At 36.8% G+C, this 23,535-nt stretch overlaps 1 protein-coding gene and 1 long non-coding RNA gene across 3 annotated transcripts in view; one reads left to right on the forward strand and one right to left on the reverse strand.

Annotated features, from left to right (window-relative positions):
• LOC145670271 (uncharacterized) overlaps window positions 1-8,545 on the reverse strand; it is a 312,108-nt gene extending 303,563 nt beyond the window's left edge. The window contains exon 1 of one of the 2 annotated variants that reach the window (XM_081738899.1): window positions 8,188-8,545. In XM_081738899.1, coding sequence (XP_081595025.1) covers window positions 8,188-8,318 — 131 coding nt within the window. In that variant the 5' untranslated portion in view covers window positions 8,319-8,545. Of the gene's footprint in view, window positions 1-1,540; window positions 1,845-8,187 lie in introns of those variants that run through there. The other variant, XM_081738856.1, reaches the window with a different exon arrangement.
• The window catches only part of LOC145670410 (uncharacterized), a 76,252-nt gene that overhangs the window by 43,647 nt on the left and 9,070 nt on the right, over window positions 1-23,535 (forward strand). The gene's annotated exons all lie outside the window — the stretch shown is intronic.

Consider the following 23,535-nt stretch of genomic DNA (forward strand, 5'->3'; position numbering starts at 1 on the left):
CCCCCCTCTTCAATCAACTACATTTGACACTGCACAGTCTTTGTGGATGATAGTGTTTATCAAAATCGTGTTATTATTGACCCAAATAAAATGTCATTGCGACATCTTTAAAGGATTAAAGACTTATGGTTAGTGTAAAGGGACAAGTTTTGCCAATAGATGTCACTATAATATTCGTCTCTCTCCCATGTATTTTTTACCTTTCACGAAAATTTACAATTTCTTTTACAAATTTCAACCTATTACAGTTGAGATTTTTAGAGAAGGAACTTCATAACCTATCAAAGGGAACAATCCGTGCCGATTTTTTAAATTAGAATTTTCTTTATTGTTGAAACAGTTCCATTGTTAAAGATTTAGATAACCATTTCAACAATCAAGCAATTTCAACAATGAACAAAATTCGAAATAAAAATTCGGCATGGATTATTGCCTTCGATATATTATGAAGTTCCTTTCTAAAAATTTGAACTCTAGGTTGAAATTTGTAAGAGAAATCGTGAATTTTCGTGAAAGGTAAAAAATATGTGGGAGAGAGACGAAGACTGTAGTGCCATATATCAACAAAGCTTGCCCCTTTAAACCAACCTTCAGTATTCCCTTTCAGTGTGATAGAAAAAATAACATTAAAGCACGAATGTGTTTGAAACTACATAGTCATTGACTTATTGCACTCAAATAGTGGAAAAAATGAAATCTTGAAATTTTACGTCCCACAATTATGCCGGCTAGGCTAAAGGGTGATGATGAGAAATGAAAGAAATGGTGGAATGAAGAAAGTGGGAGGAAACGGGAGAACCCGAGAAAACTCACGCACACGGTATTTTTCCACTACAAAGTTAATTTGGCGCGAGCTGGGATCGAACCAAAGACCCCATGCAGCGGAGGTGAACGCTTTACCACTGAACAACCGCGACCCACACTCAAATAATGAATTCTATGCTGACATCCGTAGAAACCATTCCTGGTAGGCCTAATGGAAACACTAGGATTTCTTCTAACATAATATTTATTATTATTATTATTATTATTATTATTATTATTATTATTATTATTATTATTATTATTATTACTAGTAGTAGTAGTAGTAACGCACATATAATTTGTGCGAAGTACCTAGCTAAGAACAGTGCAACTTTGTTACCGGAGGCAAATAGTTATCGAACTCAGTGGTGCCAACCCCCCCTCATGTCCATGACGCACCCCTCTCAATTGTCTATCCGTAGGTGTTCTTCCATGAAAAAAAATCTTTTCGATTAATTTTTACACTCCCTCAAACATATTTATGTAGATTTTCAACCCCCCCCAAATATTTCGATGACGCAGTTTGCGTCATAGCCCCCCCTTGTGGGTACCCCTGTCGAACTAAATGTCGCTTATGGGTTAGCGTTTGATAGTGTATAGAGCGGGCGAGGGGAATTTCACTACTGGAACACTCAAAACATAGTTACGCTGTTGCATTTTTCCACATACATATACAGTAAGCTATCACGTGAAGAATACATTATGCGAATAACAACTTCTAAAAATTAACACCTACCTCATTTTAGGCTTTCCTCTGTTCTCCTTCCAATATCTTTGAAGAACAGATCCTTGGCGAGACTTTGTCTTTGGCAGTTTTGAATGATGAATTCTCGGTCGTTTTCTTCGTACACATATATAACTAGGCCTATTTTGCACTTCGCTATTCATCACAACATGGTAAATCTTGTTTGATCTCCATATAAACTTTTGCCAGTTGATGCGAGTGTACTCTTACCCTATACAGTTCGAAACTACTTTTATACGATGAACACTTCCCTCACTTGAAAGCAACATAGACTGATTTACTGAAACTTTCTTGCGCGCGTCGTTAGCTCCCATATGCCTCTATAGGTAACTCTCCGCGGAGCTGTTGACGCAGAATCAATGTAATCTTTACGATCTATGAAGAGAGAGAAAACAGACTTTGCTCTTATCTGCTGTCAATCTGCATTCCATTGGTATCTTCGTCTTCTGGGACAACCCGAAGTTCATGCACGTGACTTAGCGGGGGGGCAGAGAACGAAAGAAACCTGCCAGGCTAGCCTCCTATCTGCTGTTCTGCGGCTGCGCTGTTAACAAAATGCAGCGAATATTTCAAACGGCTTTTAAATGGAAGAAAATATAATTTTTAATTAGTGCGCTCTAATATTACCCAAGCAAGAAAAAGTAAAAGTGAACATGCAATATTAATACTAACAAACATTTGCACGAATTTGGAAATGTATAAAATAAAATAGTTTTCATAATATTTTGGAAATATGTCATGTTATTATATAGGGAAATCCTATCACATTCCGAATGTTGGACGCAGCCTTAAAAAAAAGTGGTCAACCGCTCACCTCTGGTGCGAGAGGTCTGCAATCCAAATTTATGGTGGATAACATTGTGGTTGTGGGGTTTCTCGGGGTTCTCCTGTTTCTTTTTCCATTCTTTTTACAGTAATTATTTCAGAACAATTCATTTCTGTCCACAATCCGTCCATTGACGCCGGACGTAAGACTAAAAATTTAATTTCATATTATCTTAACTACCTCAAACAATGCTTAATGTTATAAGACAAAATAGGTACTGCGCCTTCAGTAGTTGTACTGTGAAAGGAAAAGACTGAAAAAAGAAACTCTCTCTTGTTCACCTCAATCCATAGGCGTGCGCAACGTGAGTGCCATGGGTGCCTTGGCACCTCAATTAGACAAACTTTTTTATTTTATGTAGAATTATTACAAACTGAGAAGAGATTACGTGTAAATTATTTTCCGTCTTCATGTGTGCCGTGCGTCGCCGACGCAGCGTCGGGTGCAATGACGCTATCTTATCTTAGGGGTAAGAGGGAGGACGACATTCCATATAGTGGTACTTTAGATCTGGCACCCACATTCCCAATGTCCTGCGCACGCTAGTGCCTCAACCATAGGTTGGTGGCCAACATGGAAATTTTAAAACTTTTCTCTCGCTTGGGAGAGCTGTTTTATACTTTGATAAGTCCTCTTCTTCGTAACTGCAACTAGATATTCTATCCTTGGTCTTCCTCTTCCTGGTTTTCCTTCTGCCTTATCCTCTATGAACATGGTGATCCAATCGGAGTGCCGAATAAGATGGCCAAGCGTGTTGTTTCTTCTTTTTTCTATTATCTTCATGATCTGTCGTCCTTCATTAGCTTCCTTTTTTTAATTTATTTTCCTTTCGGTCCATGATATGCGCAGCATTCTACGCCAACACCACATTTCAAATGCTTGCAGCTTGGATGTTTCAGCTTTTCTCAATGTCCACGTCTCTGATCCGTAAAGCGCCACGTTCCATACCAGGATCTTAATAAATCGTTCACGAACGTCCAACGACACATTGCTTGTTGTTAGCAGTCATATACAGAATTTATTTTGAGACTCAAGACGAGATGGAGCGGAGACCGACATCGAGACAAGGGTCTGGAGCGTGAAATGACATATTAAAAGTCAAAAAATGACAGGGACGGCTATTGTTGCATTGAGACAAGACCAAGACTTTATGCAGTCTTGTCTCGTCTCGATACTATCCCTAGCACGCATATTTATGCAAACCACTATACATATCAGAATCTTTCGAACTGCTCATCAGAATCTCTGAAATTGTACAATAACCTAGTCTGCTTGAGTTACTGGGTCCGTCTGGGTCACCGGAACTGTCAGGGTCACCGAGTCTAGGGGGTCATGTGTGGGCCTCTGGATTTGCCGGATTATGGGTCAGAAAGTAGTGACCCATTCCATCACTGTTCTGCAAGAAGTGACAATCCATGACATAAATGTCAGTGGCTAAGCATACTTTTGTTGAAAGGACAAGCACTACATAGAAATTGATAATTCCTTCTCCGTGGGCAAGTACTACGTAGAAATTGCTATTTCCTTCTCCATGGGAAGTACTATGTATGAAGTGATAATTCCTTCTCCGAAGGCAAGTACTACGTAGAAATTAATAATTCCGACTCCGAGGGCAAGTACTACGTAGAAACAGTGTTGGGAAGTAACGTAACGCAAGTAACGCGTTACTTGTAACGCGTTACTTTTTAAGTACCGTTTCCTAGTAACGCGTTACATTTTTTCCAAAGTAACTGTAACGGTAACGCGTTACAAATTTTTAAGTAACGTACCTAGTTTGCGTTACTTTTTTTGCGTTACATTTCGGATGAGAAACTACAATATATGTATTTTTTTTTCGGAAACAAATGTTTCTTTCCTGTAAGTGAATTTCTCAGAATGAAACAATCGAGCATGAACTACGTATGTCAGTGACCGACAGTCACAGTCACACAGAGAAACAGATAAGTTCGTAGTGCCATTTGCTGTTTTTTGAAGATGAGGACAGCCTTAGGGAAATCACGTGTACTGATTGCAAGCATCTGGAAGATTTTGTCGTAGATTTTGACAGCTCCAAATCAATACATTCAGTGAGTGAAATAGGAGTGCAATGATACCGGTAGTCTATTTTACTTTGATTTGTGTTGTTTTTATAAAGATGGAGAACGAAAATATTTTACCGTTCGAACATTTGAAAGAATACTTTTTTCTTTAGTGCTGAAGATGATGGTGGACAGAATTTAAAAGTAAAGTGTCTGAAGTGACCCGGCGGAAAATATTTATCAACAGCTAGGGTGTCATAATTAACGATTTACAGTAAGGGATTAATATGAATAAACTGTGTTTTAATGAGCAGGCCTACTTTATTCCTAGAAAATAGTTTGTTGATGCATTTAATATTGGAGTTCTTTCAGATCAGTTTGCTTATCCTAGAGTCCCGTTGATTATAGAGTAGTGTAATGTTTCTCTTTATTCTTTATTTTTAATTTTACATAACAACATTGTTATTATTATATAATTAGTTTAGCAGAATAATAATAAGCAACCATTTTTTCTAACACATAAGGATGAACACAAGTCAAGCTAAAACTCGACTCGACTCGAATTCAAGTCGAGTTTCGAGTCAAGTCAAGGGTAATATCCTCGAGTCGAGTTCCGAGCCGAATCAGTTTTTCGCGTCGAGTTTCGAGTCCAGTCGAGTTTGATAAATGGCTCGTTCGTTTTAAGTCGTCTTGAAATCATGGCCTGTTTACACTGGAAAACGCCATGGAATACTTTTAGTGTTGCTCACGAGAGGGGACACTGCTCGCATCCCGTCTCGTCTCGATAATGAAACCACAAGAGATTTTTTATAACAAGCTCAGCGCCGCTCGGCTCAACTGAGAAGATGGCTCGAGCCGGCTCACTTGGGGTGAACCATCGGCTCGATCTGGCTTGGTAGGGATGAGCCATTTGCTTGGTTCGGGGCTCAACTGAGCCGAGGGCTCTAGCCGAGTCGGCTGGGTGAGCTGTTGGCTCGGCTCACTTCTCGGTTCGGGTCGATAGTGAATGAGCTGTGAGCCGAGCTGCTCGAGTCGTTGGCAATTCTAAACCAGTTTGAGCAGTTGAACACAGTACTCAGCTCGAGTCGTTGGCAGTTCGAGCAGTTTTGAAGATATTCGGCCAGTACCCTATAACTTTTAACAGTGTTTGGCTCGAGCTCGAATACTCAACCTAGACCCTCAAACCAAATTCAGAAGCTCGTGAACAATGTCCTTGACTACTAGACTTCACGGCTACCGAGGTTGGCAATCAACTAGTTTTTTAGTATTCAAATACAAACCGCTTATCTTTCTTTTTATATACAGTGTTGTTATAATAATAATAATAATAATAATAATAATAATAATAATAATAATAATAATAATAATAATAATAATATAAGTTGTAGTAGTAGTAGTGTCATTGATAATAATTATACTGTCTATGTAATATACTTGAAGAATGTACTAGAAACTACACACCGGATTTGGCTCGAGTCGACTTGGAACTCGACCCCAATTCGAGTCGAGTTGGAGAAAATTTTTCGAGTCGAGTTCTCGGGTTGAGGTCAAGATGTCTGTCTGTCTCGCTCAAACTCGCTCGTGTTCATCCCTACGAGTAACGCAGTATGGCATTTTTAAATGTTACATTATATGAAAATGTTCATATATCAAGTAAAAATTTGTCCTTGCATTTACATAAAGCGATTTAGAACGTGCAATAATAATAATAATAATAATAATAATAATAATAATAATAATAATTATTATTATTATTATTATTATTATTATTATTATTATTATTATTATTATTATTATTATTATTATTATTATTATTATTATTATTATTATTATTATTATTATTATTATTATTGCGGTAGTAATAGCAGTACGGAAAATTGAACTCATCATTATTTTTCACATTTTTAAAGTTTGGGACCTAAAAGTAACGCGTTAGTAACGCGTTACTTTCAAAGTAAAGTAACAGTTACTTTTGGAGGGCGAGTAACGCGTTACTAATGCGTTACATTTTAAGAGAAAGTAAAGTAACTTGTAACGCGTTACATTTTTACAAGTAACTTACCCAACACTGCGTAGAAATTGATAATTCCTTTTCTGAGGGCAAGTACTACGTAGAAATTGATAATTTCTTCTCCGTGTGCAAGTACTACATAGAAATTGCTATTTCCTTCTCCATGGGAAGTACTATGTATGAAGTGATAATTCCTTCTCCGAAGGCAAGTAATACCGGTACGTAGAAATTAATAATTCCGGCTCCGAGGGCAAGTACTACGTAGAAATTGATAATTCCTTCTCCGAGGACAAGTACTAGTAGAAATTGAAAATAAATTGATATGTAGAAGTCACGAATACGCAATCTAAAAATGCGTATTTCGTTAATGTTCAATGGGTATACGGATTATTCCCTGCTGGGTAAAATTCCCAGATAACCATCAACCGAACTTTGAGATATGCTATGACTTTATGATTGGTCCAAAGTAGTCAAACGATTAGCCTTGATAGCAGTGAACACGGAATCCTTTGGCGCGATGTCGGAAGTGTTAAGGATCGTCAGCAGCACGGTCTTTCGTACTCGTGAAAACGCATAGTACGATATTTTCTTTCACGCTTATAAGTGAAGAAAACGTGAAATATACGTGACGAAATACATATCATCATACGTTATTGCATACACAAAGAAACATGGAGCTGTTTACTCCTAATACTTCCGCCTTCCTTCCGAAACATTGGATGTTCATTGTTGTCTAGGTTTTCCTCCTGCCTACTTTGGGCCCTCTTGAAATCGCGGTATATCTGAAAACTCTATTGAAAACATATCTGAGAATTACACCCTGTAGGGAATACCCTCTACACCTACTGACAATTGATAAAATATGCAATTTTGGATTGTGTATACCTGACTTCCTTTACGCTGATAAGAACTACCATCCACAGTTTCTGGATTTCGAAATAGGGCCAATTGAAATTTAGCTTTTTCGCGATTTTGGACAGTCCTAACTCTGAAACTATGCACTTTTAGCCATAGGTCCATATGAACTTTTTCTCTTATTTTGATGTGAGGAATCACCTCTTACAGTTTGTCGGTATAGTTCATTATATAGTCGGTATAGTCGGTATATATATATGCAGTGGCGGATCCAGGATATGATCAAGGGAGTTGCTAAACCATAGTTTGACGCTTTATCCAGTATAAAGCAGGATTGAAACCCATTTTATCCAGTGTATATCTGAGCATCAAGGGGGAGGCTCCGCGCCTGTATATGTATGTATATGTATAATGTGAGTGTGTGTCTGTGTATCGAGCAGCCGCGGTTCAATTGTCATCTTTTGATTCAGTATTAGTATGTCTTCGATTCGAAACCCTTATATATGGCTTATACAAATTATATTTTTCTAGTGGACAACACAAAACTAGTGATATTTTTCTAGTGGTGCTCTAGGGTTACCAGAAGTGGCTATTGCATTTGAATGTTTGTTAGCAAAAAGTATTTATTTACCAGACCTGTACTGTTTTTCAATATTTTGGTTAGCAGTAACATGGTCGCTACTGAGAAGAGAGGCCTGCCTGATCTCCCTATATTTACGCCACTGTATATTTCAGACTTGATTCATGATGGAATCTAATTGTTGGCAGAGAGATTGCAAAGTATGTGGCAACTGCAGACTACCTTGAATAACTAAGTAGTAAATATACTTTTCATTTGTTTTCTTACCTTTGAAAGCGACACACGTTATTAGACATTTCAATCGCACTAGTTCAATACTTGAAAGAAGCAGTCTTTCGTTTTGCTTACCTGTGCAATTCAAATTCTCGTCGACTTTTCCAGTACGTCTTGAGAAAGCATCCCTGACGGGATCGTTTTTTCGGAAGCCGAGAGTAACATCTTCTTCGTATTCTTACGTTCGAACCTTCTAAATCGCTCATGTTGCCAAATATGACGCACAAAACACTACACTACACAGAAGTTGACGCCACGAACGTTGTTTTCTATACTTCGAAACTCTCGAGAAAGCAATACGGGTGTAACAACGAAAACTTGTCCGCGAACTCTAGAAACAACTGGCACAATCGTTTAGAATAATACATAATAATAACAAAAACATCTCAGAGTAAGAGTATCACTCATTCTTCGGTGTGTTGGGAACCGCGCAAAAAGCGACAGAATGTCTCCAGTGTCTTACAGCTCCCCATACACAGAGCAAAGAAAGACTAAACAATATTCAGTTGAGCTGTTTTATGAAAGAAATACGTGGCATTTCTTTCAGTCGATTGTTTTGTAGGCTCATTTGTGAAACCAAAATCTACAGCTATAGCTGGTGTGGGTGAATTCTACAGCATAAAATGTGAAACAAAAAGTGTTGAGGTTATACAGTAAATATACGCGGAGCTTTGACACGTTTCTTGAGAGAATGAACGTGACGAAAGATAGAAGAAAAATGCATTCGCACGGGCTAACAGCGACGAGTCTCATTCCATGGTTGTCAAATTTAATCGATCTCTAACTTTGTAGCGTGCTGAGTCTCTCCCTATCTAAAACCATGTAAAATTTGGTCATAATTATTTCAGAAATTATTGTACGTATAACATTGTAATTTTGCATAAGTGTTTCAATGACCAATTTCAAGAAAATGACTGGCCAGTTTCATAGATATCCTGTTTTATTTTTCAATGGACTTTGATCGATTAAATTTGACAACAACGCAATAACACTGGCTGCTGCTCGCACGGAAAACAGCAATCGAATTGTTTTTCTCTCTCCCCTTCCGCACGTTGTTCTGTCGTGCTCTGTACAGTGGCGGACTGGGAGTACAAGGGTCTACCTGGAGAATGATGCACGGCATTCACGAGAGTGTGAATAGGGTGAATAATTGAAGGACAGATGGTCAAAAATTACTTTTTTTTCTGTATGTAAGGCTACAAATGTGTTTATCTTTTCAAAAAATCGAATTAGATTTTCTCTTCTATGTGTTTATCTTTTTAAAAAATCGAATTAGATTTTCTTCTCTATGACTATTATATTATCTCCTATTGTCGCTCGAAAATTAAACCAAAAAAGTAACTTTTATATGAAGTTCAAATGTGAAACTGGTTTTGTTCTTTCGTTTGCAATTTAGATACGTAGATTAAAACAGTGCAATTTTAGACTCGGTTTCATGATTTTTCGGGGAATAACTAAGAGTAGAAAATCATGTGGAGCAAAAGCCACGACGAAAAAAAAAAAAAAAAACACGTTGCGGGCGAAAATCACGCTGCCGGAAGCTTTGATGTAAACAAACAACTGAATGTTGTTGTAGGAGGCTGAGTCGCCTTCAGGTGTGAGTTGACCAAATAATTCTAAAAATTACTTAGTAGGAATAATCTGCAAATTAAGTATGATTTTTTTTAAATAGCCTTCCACTAATAAATTACGTATAGATTTAAAGTTTGAATTTCAGACTTTTTTTTTTTAAAGTAACATTTCGATACATAAAGAAAATATTTATTGTTGAAATTAAATGAGAGAAATAAATCGCGCACACAAAAAAGACTTTTAAGTATAAGTTAGTGAACAATGTATATATATACAGTGGCGGATCCAAGGGAGGGGCTATAGGGGCTATAGCCCCCCCCTTGACGCTCAGGTTTACACTGGATTAAATGGGCTTCAATCCTGCTTTACACTGGATAAAACGGCAAACTATGGTTTAGCCCCTCCCTTGATCATATCCTGGATCCGCCACTGTATATATATATATATATATATATATATATATATATATATATATATATATATATAATTACTTTTTCCTCTAAACCTCCAGTTTCAATGAACAATTTAGCAGATGATTTTCCTCGAAGTGTACATATTTTAGCAGTAAACCATTATAAAATGTGTGATAGAATGAGTCGAGTAAAGTACATTTCTTCAAGTCTGAAATATTAATAGTCCTCAAGTAAAATAATCGTTTAATCCTTATTGTAATTCTATATATTGTCAGTTAAATTAATTCCTAATTTTTATTTTAGTTGTATATTATAACAAGTTTTTGTAAAGCATCTAACTCAGGTGAATTCTAAACAGAATCAAAGATGGCAAGTGTGTTAGGGTATATATATTATTGAACCAAAAAAAGTAATAAATAAGGTAGAATACATTTCCTACAATATGTACATATACAAACACATAATATTCAGACATAAGATGCTATATATATATATATATATATATATATATATATATATATATATATATATATGTGTGTGTGTGTGTGTGTGTGTGTGTGTGCCCCGCTGGTCAGTGGCTAGCACGTGCGCTTCTGTGCAAGGGGTCCTGGGTTCGAGTCCCGAAGGGAGAGCATAGACGATTGTGGTTCGGATTTCATGTTAACCAGTAGGTCCATGTTTCATATAACCTGCTGGCAAGGAACGCTAAACTAATATATATTTATAATCGGAGAGAAAAGTGAAATTTGCCATTGCATCATAAAAAAAGTAATTTAAACAAGAATACTTATGATATCTACTGACCCTAATTTCGATTTTTGCGAACTTGTCAAGATCAACGGGTTATCAGTGGTCGATTTGGAGGGAATACGGAGAACGTCGTTCTCCATTTACCAGAAAATCGAATATTCGTTCCCCTACTTTATTTCGTTCTCGGACGCTTTACCCCGGAATCTTAGATAATAATTTTGTTATTCAATCTATTAGAGCATTTTATAGTCTATTAATACCTAGAGAGTGTTCCCCCACTTCTTAAAAGCCAAATCGACTACTGCAGGTCGTAAGATATGCAAGGATTCTAGAAATAGTGATTTTTTTTTAATGTGGCATATTGTTCCAAGCCCTTCATATATAACATTGCGCATAATACTATTATTATATGTACCGCTATATAAAATTAAACACGCAAATGTTTCACGTAATTGTATTTTTAAAAAATAATACACCTAGCAATATTATAATAATCCACTTAAAGATTATTATAGTGAAACATGTGAAGGGTACAGGGAAAGAACATGGTAAGTACATTTTTTTCTTCGATTTTGAGATTGCACCCAACCGTAAAAGTATGCGTTGCACACCAGGCCCGTATCCACGGGGGGCAAGAGGGGGTTGCCCCCCCCAAATTTTGGCTGGCCCCCATAAAATTTCGTGGTAGGTTTGCAAATGAACTATAATATGATGATGAAGTATAATATGATTGGGTCGGGCCCCCCCTAACTTCTACCGCCCCCCCCCTAAATTTTTGGGCTGGCTACGGGCCTGTTGCATACGATGTTTTGGACTACTCAAAGTAGTAAAAAAATTTTGATCATTCCTCTGTAAACTAGATGTTAAAAGCAGCTATATTCGTAAAGAACACGCTCAGTCAGACTACAAAAATAGTTTTGGTGTAAAATCAACAAATCTGGATTTACAATGTTCTTTCCTTGTATACATTTAGATAGAATGATAACAATTTTATAAAAGAATCATTTTATGTTGGTTCAAAGTAATTAATAATTAGGATGGAAAGTAAAATAAATCTCACCTTTCTTTATCATCTGATTCATCCCTTGCAATTGGAACCTCCATAGAACTTCCACTTGTTTCTTCCCAAGATACACAAACAGAAGTGTCACACTTGGAGCTATCTTCTATTTTACGCCTTTGTATCCAAGATAAACGAATAGCCTTAGAAAGTTTATTTCTCTTCCTACTTCTGGAAGGACATCTACGCGTACGACCCATTTCTAAAACACTAGCTGAATAAAACTGTGCGTTGGTAACTCTGTCAAGACTTATCAAGACTGCAAGAAGTTCCGGAAAAAAACGTCGCCTGAAGTGGGAGGCGCCACCTCACAAACCAAGAGGGTGGCATTTTACGTATTACGAAATTAGTTCATGTCTTATTTTGAAATGCATATGTGTATATCCAAAACTGTGGTACCAATCAAAAGACAAATATATAGGGATTTGCCCGATATGCAATATATAGGAATAAATAAAGCATTTTCCACAAAAATAGTGCTCAAAACTGAAAGTTTGCTCCTCATACGAAATTCAGTAGTATCAGCAATGCACTTTTCCATTTTCAATTAATAATAATTTAACATCTGTCACGATATTGACGTGTATTATTATTTTATGTCAATGAGAAATGTGTAAAGAAATCATATACTTTTTTTAAAAAAATGTTTCTGACAATTGATTACAGAGAAAGACACGTAATAAAAATGCATAATTAATTATCTAATTTTGTATAAAAATCACTTTTAATCATACATATAGTCAATGTAATCGGGTTTTCATGCAGACAGAACATGAGTAATGCATTAATATTAGTAAATCTCAAAATGGCAAATGTCCCCTTAAGGGCCTTGATGAACAGCGAGTTGGTCTGGAGTCTGGACTGCTCTTTTAGGAATAAGCCCTTAGCTTTCACTTACAAGGAACCCTAGGTATCTATCAGAGCCCGATTTTCATGAAACTTTGCATATAGAGAGAGTATCTCGGGAAACTCACACAGCCAAAATTGTAGCTGCAGAGTACAAGACGTTGAGACACTAGGGCCCAAGAAAGATCAAAAGTGGAACGTTAGTACATTAAGGACATGGTGAGAAAATGCACGTTTTTCTTTAAAACTAATCATTGTAGCGACACGAAATGAGCATACATGGATACCAGATGGTCGATATGATCGTCTAAAAGTTATAAAAAGAATATCCGCCATCTTGAAAGAAGCCATGTTACTGGTGTGATTGGTGTAAATGAGAAGAGGGTCATCCGATGCATTAATTTTAATGTAAATAGTCACAAACCCTGTTGGTGAAGTCTGTTGTTGGATTACATTATTCCTGTGCTTCTGGTAGAGTGGTTTAGGTACAAGATAAGCAAAGTGTATCTCATGACACTCGACCAGATGCAGGGTATGGAGCGCTATAAATGGACTGATATGACGTTCTGATTTCTGTTCGAATTAGGCCAAGTCTAATAAAAAGTTACTAGTTAATGTCAACCATGACATCATTATGAAGATTGAACCCGTCATATCAGCACATCACACCAATTACATGCTGACTGTGACACAAATGATGTGCTAAAGTTACATTTTGCTCGGTTTTCTAGTTCCACTGATCCCACTCATAGCGCTCCATAATCTGCATCTGCTTGAGTGTCATAAGGTACACTTTGCTCATCTTGTACTTAAAGCACAGGAATAATGTAACACCACAACAGACTTCACCAACAGACCAGAAAAACAGGAATAATTTAATCCAACTACAGACTTCATCTACAGGTTTTTGTGGCTATTTACGTTAAAATTAATGCATCGGATGACCCTCTTCTCATTTACACCAATCACACCAGTTTCAACATGGCCTCTTTTAAAATGGCGGATATTCTTTTTATAACTTTTAACAGATCATATCGACCATCTCGTATCCATGTATGCTCATTTCGTGTCGCTAAAATGATTAGTTTTAAAGAAAAACGTGCATTTTCTCACCATGTCCTTAATGTACTGACGTTCCAGTTTTGATCTTTCTCGGGCCCTAGTGTCCCAACGTCTTGGACTCTGCAGCTACAATTTTGGCTGTGCGAGTTTCCCGAGGTACTCTCTCTATATACAAAGTTTCATGAAAATCGGGCTCTGATAGATACCTAGGGTTCCTTGTTAGATCTCTCCGCCTGAAATGTAAAGTTGTGTATGCGTATCTATAGCCATGTATTTCGCTTTTTTTTTTTTTTTTTTTTTTTTTTTTTTTAATTTTCTACATCCTGAAAATATTTGCAATGAATCGTATATGTGACTTCGAAGCAGCGACTGTTTATCTTGAAAGAGATCTGAATATGATAGATTCAAAATTCAAAATTATGAGGAATTCAATTTTTATGAACAGTACATGCAAATGAGTGGATAAATTATAATAAACTTAATTTTATTGCATAAAATAATAGTCTATCTTTGTAGAATTGTTTACATCATATATAATGAATAACATTGAGTAACCATCCAGTTATGTATCCATTATAATGAGAAAAAAGAACGTAACAAAACAAAGAAAGTTTAGAGAAACGGTTTTAAAACATTTCTGATAAAGCATGCTGAGTTTGATAAGATTTTTTTTTTTTTTTTGTCTTCTTAAACACTAATTAGATTGGAACTACAGCCTAAAATTGTTTTTACTAACGGCAGTTAGGAATCACCCTCTCAAAATCAAGAAAGAAAAACGGAACGAACAGCACAAACTTTTGATGTAAATGTTCACATATTTATTGACAATACAGAGATGATAACGCATTTGTCAGTCATGTTTTTGATGCGTTTTGTAATTCTAATAAAATGCGTGAGTAATGAAGTTCATTTATCAAACCAACTTTCACAGTAGCTTTTTTCTAAAAGACAGAGGAAACTTTCCCAATTTCATCGATAATTTCATCATTAAAGATTTTTTGTAGGGCATCCCTTTCAATGGACATAAATGATTCCAGAATATAACTGAATGCTCACTCACATGCTACTTGAGTAACTGAAAGAGTTATCAATATTTGTATACAGTAAACAGTTTGGAAAGCGGAAATATGCATGCCATAGGCCTATACATGCGCGGTGATTAGGGGGCAGTAAAGTTTTTGTAAGTAGTACTGGTTCATAGAAAAAAATGGTGCCATATAATATTCGCCGTTGCGTGAGTACGTGATGGTTATTCTCCCGTGGAGTTAAGAAAGCTGCAGAAATTGCGTTTTAATTGTCACGGAAAATAACCCAAAAATTAACCTATTGAAACACAACAATTTCAGCATACTTTCACTTCTTACAAGGATTCAATATATTAATCAGCCCCTTTGAATTTTAAGATGTTCATGAGCAAGGAATCAAATCTCTGTTTAAGAGTACAAAGGGCTAGTACATACTTGCGTTGGTCTTGTCAATTTACTTAATAAAATATGAAATACGATATACGGTATTTTAACAAAAAAAGAGATAGTATCCTATTAGTTATAGAAACTTCCATCAAGCCTTGCCCCCCGACTTTTAACGTCCAACGCCGCCACTGGGCCTATATCCCTTAACGTACCAAGCCTAAATCGTCAACGTTGTTTACCAAGCTGGGGTCTTCTGGGGACCCCAATTATTATTTTGATTTCTCAACTTACTTTTTGTACCTTTTTTAAACGAACGTATCATTGAACTTATTATGTAGCAGATATCCCAAAAGGATGAAGGGCACATATAAAATTCGAGAATAAATTTGATTCTTATAGTTGCAGCAGTATCACAAAATATCACCCTCTGGGGTCCCTAGAGGACCCCGCTTGGTGTGTTAAGAAATATCTTAGTAGCAACACAAGTAACACTGCTTACACGGATTATTTTTGATACACATCTTATAAGACTGGCATTCTGAAAAAAAGGCAATGCATTCCTCAGGTTCACTTTCGCCCTCCGAACATTACACTCACAAGGAAAGTATTTGAGCTCGAACGGGTGAATACGCACAAAAAGGAAAGCATGTGTAATGTTAGCGCCTTGGGTGCAAACAGTGATATCCGTTTTTCTGCAAGATGATGTAAACGTCCGCAAGAACAGGGCAAAGTAGAGCACGTGCCATAATTACAGGACGTCTGTACTGTCCGACTCCGGGCGATTTCCTGCACAAAAGGATTGGGTGAATGGAAAAAGTGGCGAACACGAATCCCATTATTTTTATTGCACTCATTTTGAATGAAAATGTTGTCCCAAGGTCCCACGAAGGGCCCCTGACAGGGTCCAACCAGATTTTCAAGTGGTTAGGGGGAGTCAAGTAGTGTATCGTTGGAAAGGTATTGCGAAAGGAGACAAGATGAAGCAAGTCCCGAGTCTCTACGCTCAGCCTGTACAAAATGGTAGATGGTCAAAATGTCAACACAGTTGTCATGAAATGTCTATGACCACCGTCTTGCATAGGGCGCGCATATAGACTTGGGACTTGTTGCAGCTTGTTTCTTTCCACAATACCTTTCACGAAATACTACTTCACCCACCTTACCATTTGAAACTTGTGAGGTGTTTCCTGCCTGGAAACCTACAGGGGCCTGTGGGGTAATACGTTTTCATTAAGCATGTGTGCCCCGAAAAATAATGGGATACGTGTGCGCCGATGTTTCCATCCACCGAAATGTTGCAGCAGAAATGGCCCGGGATCAGAATTTCTAGATGGCATGGTACACGCTCTTGTGAGCGTTTACACCAGCTTGCAGAAAAACGGACATTACTGTTTGCTTGAGGGGTGCTAACATTACACATGCTTTCATCTTTGTGTGTATTTGCCCATCTAGGAGTGCGTATTTGCTTACGTTGGGTGATGTGCATAGAAATAAGAGTATGAATAATGTTAGTACCCCAAAAACGATAGGTGATGTCAGTTTGTCTGCAAGATGGTACAAATTTGACCAAGAGATGGCGCTACATAGTGGCATAGAGAGCCCACTTCATATCTACCGCTACACTACTCCCAACAGTGAAGCTGCAAACGCTAGTTCTTTACATGAGGAAAGGTTGAATATGTAGTGAGACGTCAAATGGCGTGACGAGTGATCAATCCGAGAAATGTACTGCAATTGGTTGGAGTGAAAGTGTGACGGAAGGTACATCATGAGGAAGGAATTGGTCTGAAAGAAGAGACATTTGCATATTTTCTAGAAGAATTAATTATGAAAAAATATGGAAATCAGTTAGAAACCGAATGTATGGGTACATTAGAGCGCAGTGGTGAAGATTGTGAAGAGAATGAAGAGGAAGAAGGGAGAACGTACAATAGCACTGTAAGTCCTGCAAGAGACAATAAAAGTAGCCAAAGTGAACACGAACCGTCGCCGAAAAAGTATAATGTCGACAGTGTGATCACACAGTTTACTGATGTCATACTAGATAACATATTCGAGGATTATCATGTGCACGGATTCAACGCATATAAAAACAACTCCTGCAACGATACCCGAAACTGAAGAAAAAAGCAATATTAAATGCGTGTTACACAACATAGCAAAGAAACGGCAAAACACGGCTGCGTTCAAAGCAAATCGTTCACTACAGTTAAAGACAATCAAGCAACGAAGTTCGATGAAGCGCGAGGTATGGGAGCTAGCGCCCTGTAATTATGGCACGTGCTGTACTTTGTCCTGCTCTTGTGGACGTTTAGAGCATCTTACAGAATAACGGACATCACTGTTTGCTTCCGTACCGCTAACATTACACATGCTTTCCTTTCTGTGTATATTCACCCATTCGAGCCAAGTACTTTCCTTGTCAGTAGAACTGTCGCATTCTGCAACATCTGTGTCGGGTTGTATGTCAGTACAATCTTTATTATTTGCTTTATCGCAGTAGTCTGGCAGAGTTTTCTGGAGTTTTTCAAAATTTTAGCAAAATTCAACAATTCAGATTTCAAATTTTCAAAATGTTGATGGTAGTGAAAACAATCGGTGTGATTTTATGATTGTAAAATTTATTTTCTAGGGATTACAAAGGGTGAGATTATGCTTTATTGCTAATCGCTGTGACATGAAGTGTTAAGAAAATACCAGAAAGCTCGTCGTTAATCGGGTTCCAAGCAGGCCCGTATCCACGGGGGGGGGGGGGGGCAAGAGGGGGCCGGAGCCCCCTAAATTTTTCTTGACCCCCCTAAAATTTTTATGGAAGGCTTGTAAAAAATCTCGATTAATTCTATATGTAAACACTGAGAATAAAATGCAATATAAAAGAGATTATTCCAAGAATTTTTCATTTTAACTATTTGACGAAGACTTCTAAACATATTTTAAAGGAGTTAAAGTAAAGTTTATCAGTCTTCTCGAATCTCAATATGAAATGACACAATACATATTGAAGAAAGTTTTTACGAAAAGAAGGAATACGTTCATAATACTTCATGCCACAGTTGTAGCGATCTGGGAGGTAGGAGACGATGTGTGAAGTGCTTGTTGCAAGCCAAATCATAAAAACAGGAACAGGAACAAAGCGTTTATCTTTTGTCGATTGCAGTAGCGGCGGTAGGTTATTGTTATTCTGTTGTGTAGTTGTAGTAAATACATGCATTGCAAAATCCTCGTCAACAGCAAACCTTAGATTAACTGTGGAACAATTAGTTGTGAATTGAATTAAGAGCTCCGAGTTCCGCTAAAGGCGATTGATTCTAGTAGGGTCCAAATTATTGTGGTGTGATACGTAAAACAAGAACTGGTGGAACATTCACCGAAAAAGTAATGGTTGCAAAGACTTTCATACGTTTGTTCTCGTAGAAGAATAAAGTTAAGCTAAATTACCTTAATTAGATGAGTAACTGAGCAAGTGAACATATTTAACGTTTAAGTTAAGGATGAAATTCCGGGTTGTAAAACTTTGCAAGATTTAGGGGAGAAATTAAGTAGCAAAATGTTTTGTATTGTACTTGGGGTGGGGGATCCCGTGAAAGTAGCTAGTTTTCATATAAAAACGTTGTAAATTGGAACTATTTCTTAGTCGCGTACGCATAATAATGTTGTAATTCAACATGAAAGAAGCAGTGATGCTTTTACTCGATACTAGATGGCCCGGCGGAAGCTCATGTGGTTCGGATTCCACGTTAATCAGTAGGTCCACGTCTCATATAGCCTCGCTGCTGAATGTGACGTTAAACTCAAAATCAACTCAACTCGATACTAGATGGGTGTAGGGTTTTACTTACATTGAGAAAAATCCGTTCTCCGGACAGTGGTATATTGTGCAAATATACGGAATCCTCTTGCTTACTACAAAAATCAGAACGGAACATACGTTATCCGTATGATACATAGGCACTGTCCTTAGGCATGCCATTGCAGGATGTCTGATGTCTAACAGTCATCCTTATATTATAGATATATGTATGTTACCTTCGTCAGCTATATGTTATATACGTCCATTTGTATGTGAGATCCTGACCGCCTATATTGTTTCATACGGAAAGTATGTATAGATGGAACACTTATACAGAAAGTATTATAAAACATGCATTTTCAGTTATACGTTTGCTGTATGTTAAGTCCAAAAACTACAGGATTTACAAATGTAACATACGATATTATGTATGCCGCATACATTTTTCTCAGTGTAGCTTTGAATAACATTATAGTATTTTTTTCAGCTGTTTTGGTATGTGTCTTCTTGGTATAGTGTGCAGGTGGTTCATTTGTATAAAACGAATTTAATTTATATAAGATTTTAAACAAGAACTTAGTATAAATATATATAAAAAAAAAATACAACTGTAATTGTAAATAAGGGAATTACTTCAAACTTTCCCGTCCACCTAATTTTCAACAAAAACCATAATAAAATCTACAATCATCAATTTCTACTTAATTTTTTCTAATTTTATGTTCTGTTACGTTATCTCGAGGGTGTGAGTACGGGGGAGGAACCACAATTACATATGGAAATTCATTATTAGCCTAAAGGGGAGACTGGCGGGCCGCGCGGAGCACGGTTGTGGGTAGTTAATGGGGAGTGCGGAGCTGAGAGGGAAGAACGAGCGAAGCGAGAAGCCGAAGTAAGATGGGATAACGCACTACTAGGTTTTAGGTTAGGTTTTTTACGTACTTAGGTTTGTTGAGCTCTCCTATCTCAAGCAGAAACTCGTGAACGAATGTTGGTGGTCTTTGTTCTTTCATTCATTAAGCCATGAATATTCAAAAGATTAACCTCATTATCAACATTATGTTTTACAAATGTTAGTACTGTCAATTCACATCCAGCGCAAAGACCCTGTACACTTGCAGGCATGTTTTTACACTAGGTAAATTTTCAAAATTTTGATAAAAACTGAAGGGCAACTTCGCAAGTTAACCCTAAACAAGATCCTAAGTAAAATTGAATTTCCTTATTTCACAGTAGATCATCTCTCGTTCTTGATCTTAATGTTAGTATTACATGTGGGACTATTAAAACATTTATATTTTAATTCTAATTCGTGTAGTTAGTAATACCCATTTAATAAAATTCACCTTTTTTTCATGTATATTACAGAATGTTAATGTGTGTGTGTGTAGAGGGGGGATAATAGAATTAAGTAGAAGCAAAATACTTAAACATTCAAGAGCAGATATGATGAATTGCTGATGTTACTATTTGATGAACTATAATATTCCCTAACTTCTACCGGGCTCCCTCTACATTTTTGGGCTGGCTACGGGCCTGGTTCCAAGTTACGACAATGATTAATTTTAACATCTTTCCGTGACCTGTTTGCTTCGGGGGGGCCCCTTCGTATTAAAGACCCATATCACCTGTGTAATCCATACATTAGCCTAGGATGAATTATTCCACGTAACACATTATATTATTTTTAATGTTACTATTAGTAGCGTGACATAGCGTAGCGGTACCCTCACCCCCCGCAATATTTGAAAATGGGCACCCGTCAATGTTCGTGCACTATTGTTAAGTATACCGAATTAGAAACCCCATCTTGCTATCCCGTTCCTCTTTATCAAGTCGAATTAAAAAAAAAAAAAAAAAAAAAAAAAAAAAAAAAATGATTGCATCAGCAATGAAGACCTCCTTCTACCCGAGTTTTGAAAACAATTTTAAAAAGTAATATAAATCATATGTTAAAAAATAAAGATTTGCAAGAAAGAAATGGTGTGTTTCATTGGGGTTCACTATTTCCTGTGTACTTTATATATACAATAAAAAGAAATTGTTCCAATCTAATGCCCTGTTAATTTCCACAGCTTTGTAATGTCTTTGTAGTTTTCGGAATTTTAGAATTTAGAGCTAAATATTTCTAAAAGTATGCGTCTTATGAAAAAATTGTTTCCCTTAAAAAATATTGTGTTATCTGTGTTCTATAATACGACACTAAATTTCTCTCTTTATGTTCAACCATAGTGAAGATATTACTATATTTATCTGGGTATTGTTCATTTGACACTTCCAGCAACCATTTTCCAATGTGGCGGGTGAGGGTAAGGTGGGATTTAAGAGGACTTTCAGTATGTTGTTTAGAACATCATTCCCAATATTTGTACCAAATTTCAGTTTGTTATTAATTTGTTCCATTCTTCATTAAAATTTGAGCTTCATTTACTGGACTAATGAGGAAATTAAAGAAACACAAATCTTCGGGGTAGACGAAAATCCGGCTGAGTTAATTTTAGCTGGAGGCGAAAAATTGTGGAACAAGATATACAAACTCATTCAAGAATCAATCATTGTTCCAATTCACAAGAAAGGCGACTAAACTGACTGTAATAATTATCGAGTCATTTCTCTTCTGTTAACATCCTACAAAATCTTTTCAAACATTCTATTAGCAAGATTGACCCCATATACAGATGAAATTATTGAAGATTATCAGTGCGGATTTAGACGAAATCTATCAACTGTTGACCAAATATTTACCATTCGATAGATACTCGAAAAAAAGTGGGAATATAATACTCCAGTACATCAACTATTTATTGATATTAGAAAGGCTTACGACTCGGTTAGGACAGAAACATTGTAACAGAATTTGGAATACCGAAAAAGCTAATTAGATTAATTAAGACGTCTTTAAATGAATCCCAAAGTAAAGTCTGAGTAGGAAAATTCCTGTTCACGAGCTTTCACGTCGAGAATGGCCTGAAACAAGGAGATGCATTGTCGCCATTATTATTCAACTTTGTCCTGGAATACGCTATAAGGAAAATCAAAGATAGCAATCAGGGCCTAGAGTTGAATGAGGTTCACCAGGTTATGGCATATGCTGATGATGTAAATTTAATAGGGGATGATATGAGAACAATAGAAAAATTGCAGAGATCTTATTAACGGGATGATCTACCTTTTCTCGGCACAAAAATTTTTATATTGGACCTTATGGGGAGAACATGGCTACCAAATTTCCTTAGTTTCTAAGGAACTAGGTATCTCTAATGTGAAAGAAAAATTTTGCAGCATTCTACAGAAGTTTATTAACGGGTTGAAATACTTAAATTGTATATTTGTCTGCTAGTTTAGCAGAAATAAATTATTAAAAAATAAATAAATTAGTTTCTTTTTATACAAATTATAATATGTCTAACTTTGGAACCAATTATGGTAGAAAGATCAACTTTTTTTTGTTTTATTCCTTGAGAAGAAACGACTCTAATAGTTTTAATCACAACCATATCTGATACGCCATTTTAAAAAATAGTATTTTAATATAAGTATTAAAGTCCACCTGTCAAGAAGTTTGACGAGGGTAAGTCACGCCCCACTCTAAGCTTGGCCGCAGAAAGGGCGGGGGTTGGTGAAATGGAGGGGGAAGGGGGTGGATGTCTGAATGAAACAGGTTCTCATCTACCAGTTTCTGAGATTACCTGTCAGCTGCCAAATACTGTTACCTTTATAGAGTTTGTCTCCTTCAATGGTTCCATACTACGAGACTAGACGATGTGGTGTGAAGGATCCTCTTTTCCCCGTTACCTTTGGAAGTTCATCAAGATGCATTCTAGAGTGCGCGGGAAGAACAGTATATATGAGAAAACGCTGTTATTTTGGGAATTTTTTCCCCTTCCGAACAAATAATATAGCATACAGTAGTGGCGAAGGGAAGGGGGGCAGAGGAGTGCCCCACAGGATTCCGACAATGTAAAGTCCTGACCCCCATATATAGGTGTCCGTTAAAAAATGTCCCCTAAGTTTTTTTTTAAATAATGTCTTGGGAACATATTTCAAATTTGAGGTGTTTTCCTGGTAGTCGTCATTTTCCAATATGGCCGCCGCCCTACGTAAATCTCTCTCTCTCTCTCTCTCTCTCTCTCTCTATATATATATATATATATATATATATATATATATATATATAAGGTAAGTGCACCAGTAGCTGACACTGCCACAAAAGCTGACACTTTTATCGTAAATTGTACATAATAAGATTATTTGTGATCATTAACAGATTTATGAACGCACAAACCTTTTTTGGTGATTTGGCAGCATTTTGCTTAATCGTGGTTAATTTGCGCCTCAACTGATAGAAGTATGCCGAAGTTGAATTACGTGTTATCAGGAAATATGCAGAAGTGAGAAGAATTCTTAAGAAATACGGTAAGCCTACTTCCCTTGTTACTCTTATGTTAATTTATGATTTTTTTCTAGTTCAGTAGCATGTTGAACATGTATTCTGTTGGTGAAACAGTGTAGTGAATT

This window comes from Thermobia domestica, chromosome 2 (assembly GCF_964235325.1).
Source record: "Thermobia domestica chromosome 2, izTheDome1.hap1.1, whole genome shotgun sequence".
Taxonomy (NCBI): domain Eukaryota; kingdom Metazoa; phylum Arthropoda; class Insecta; order Zygentoma; family Lepismatidae; genus Thermobia; species Thermobia domestica.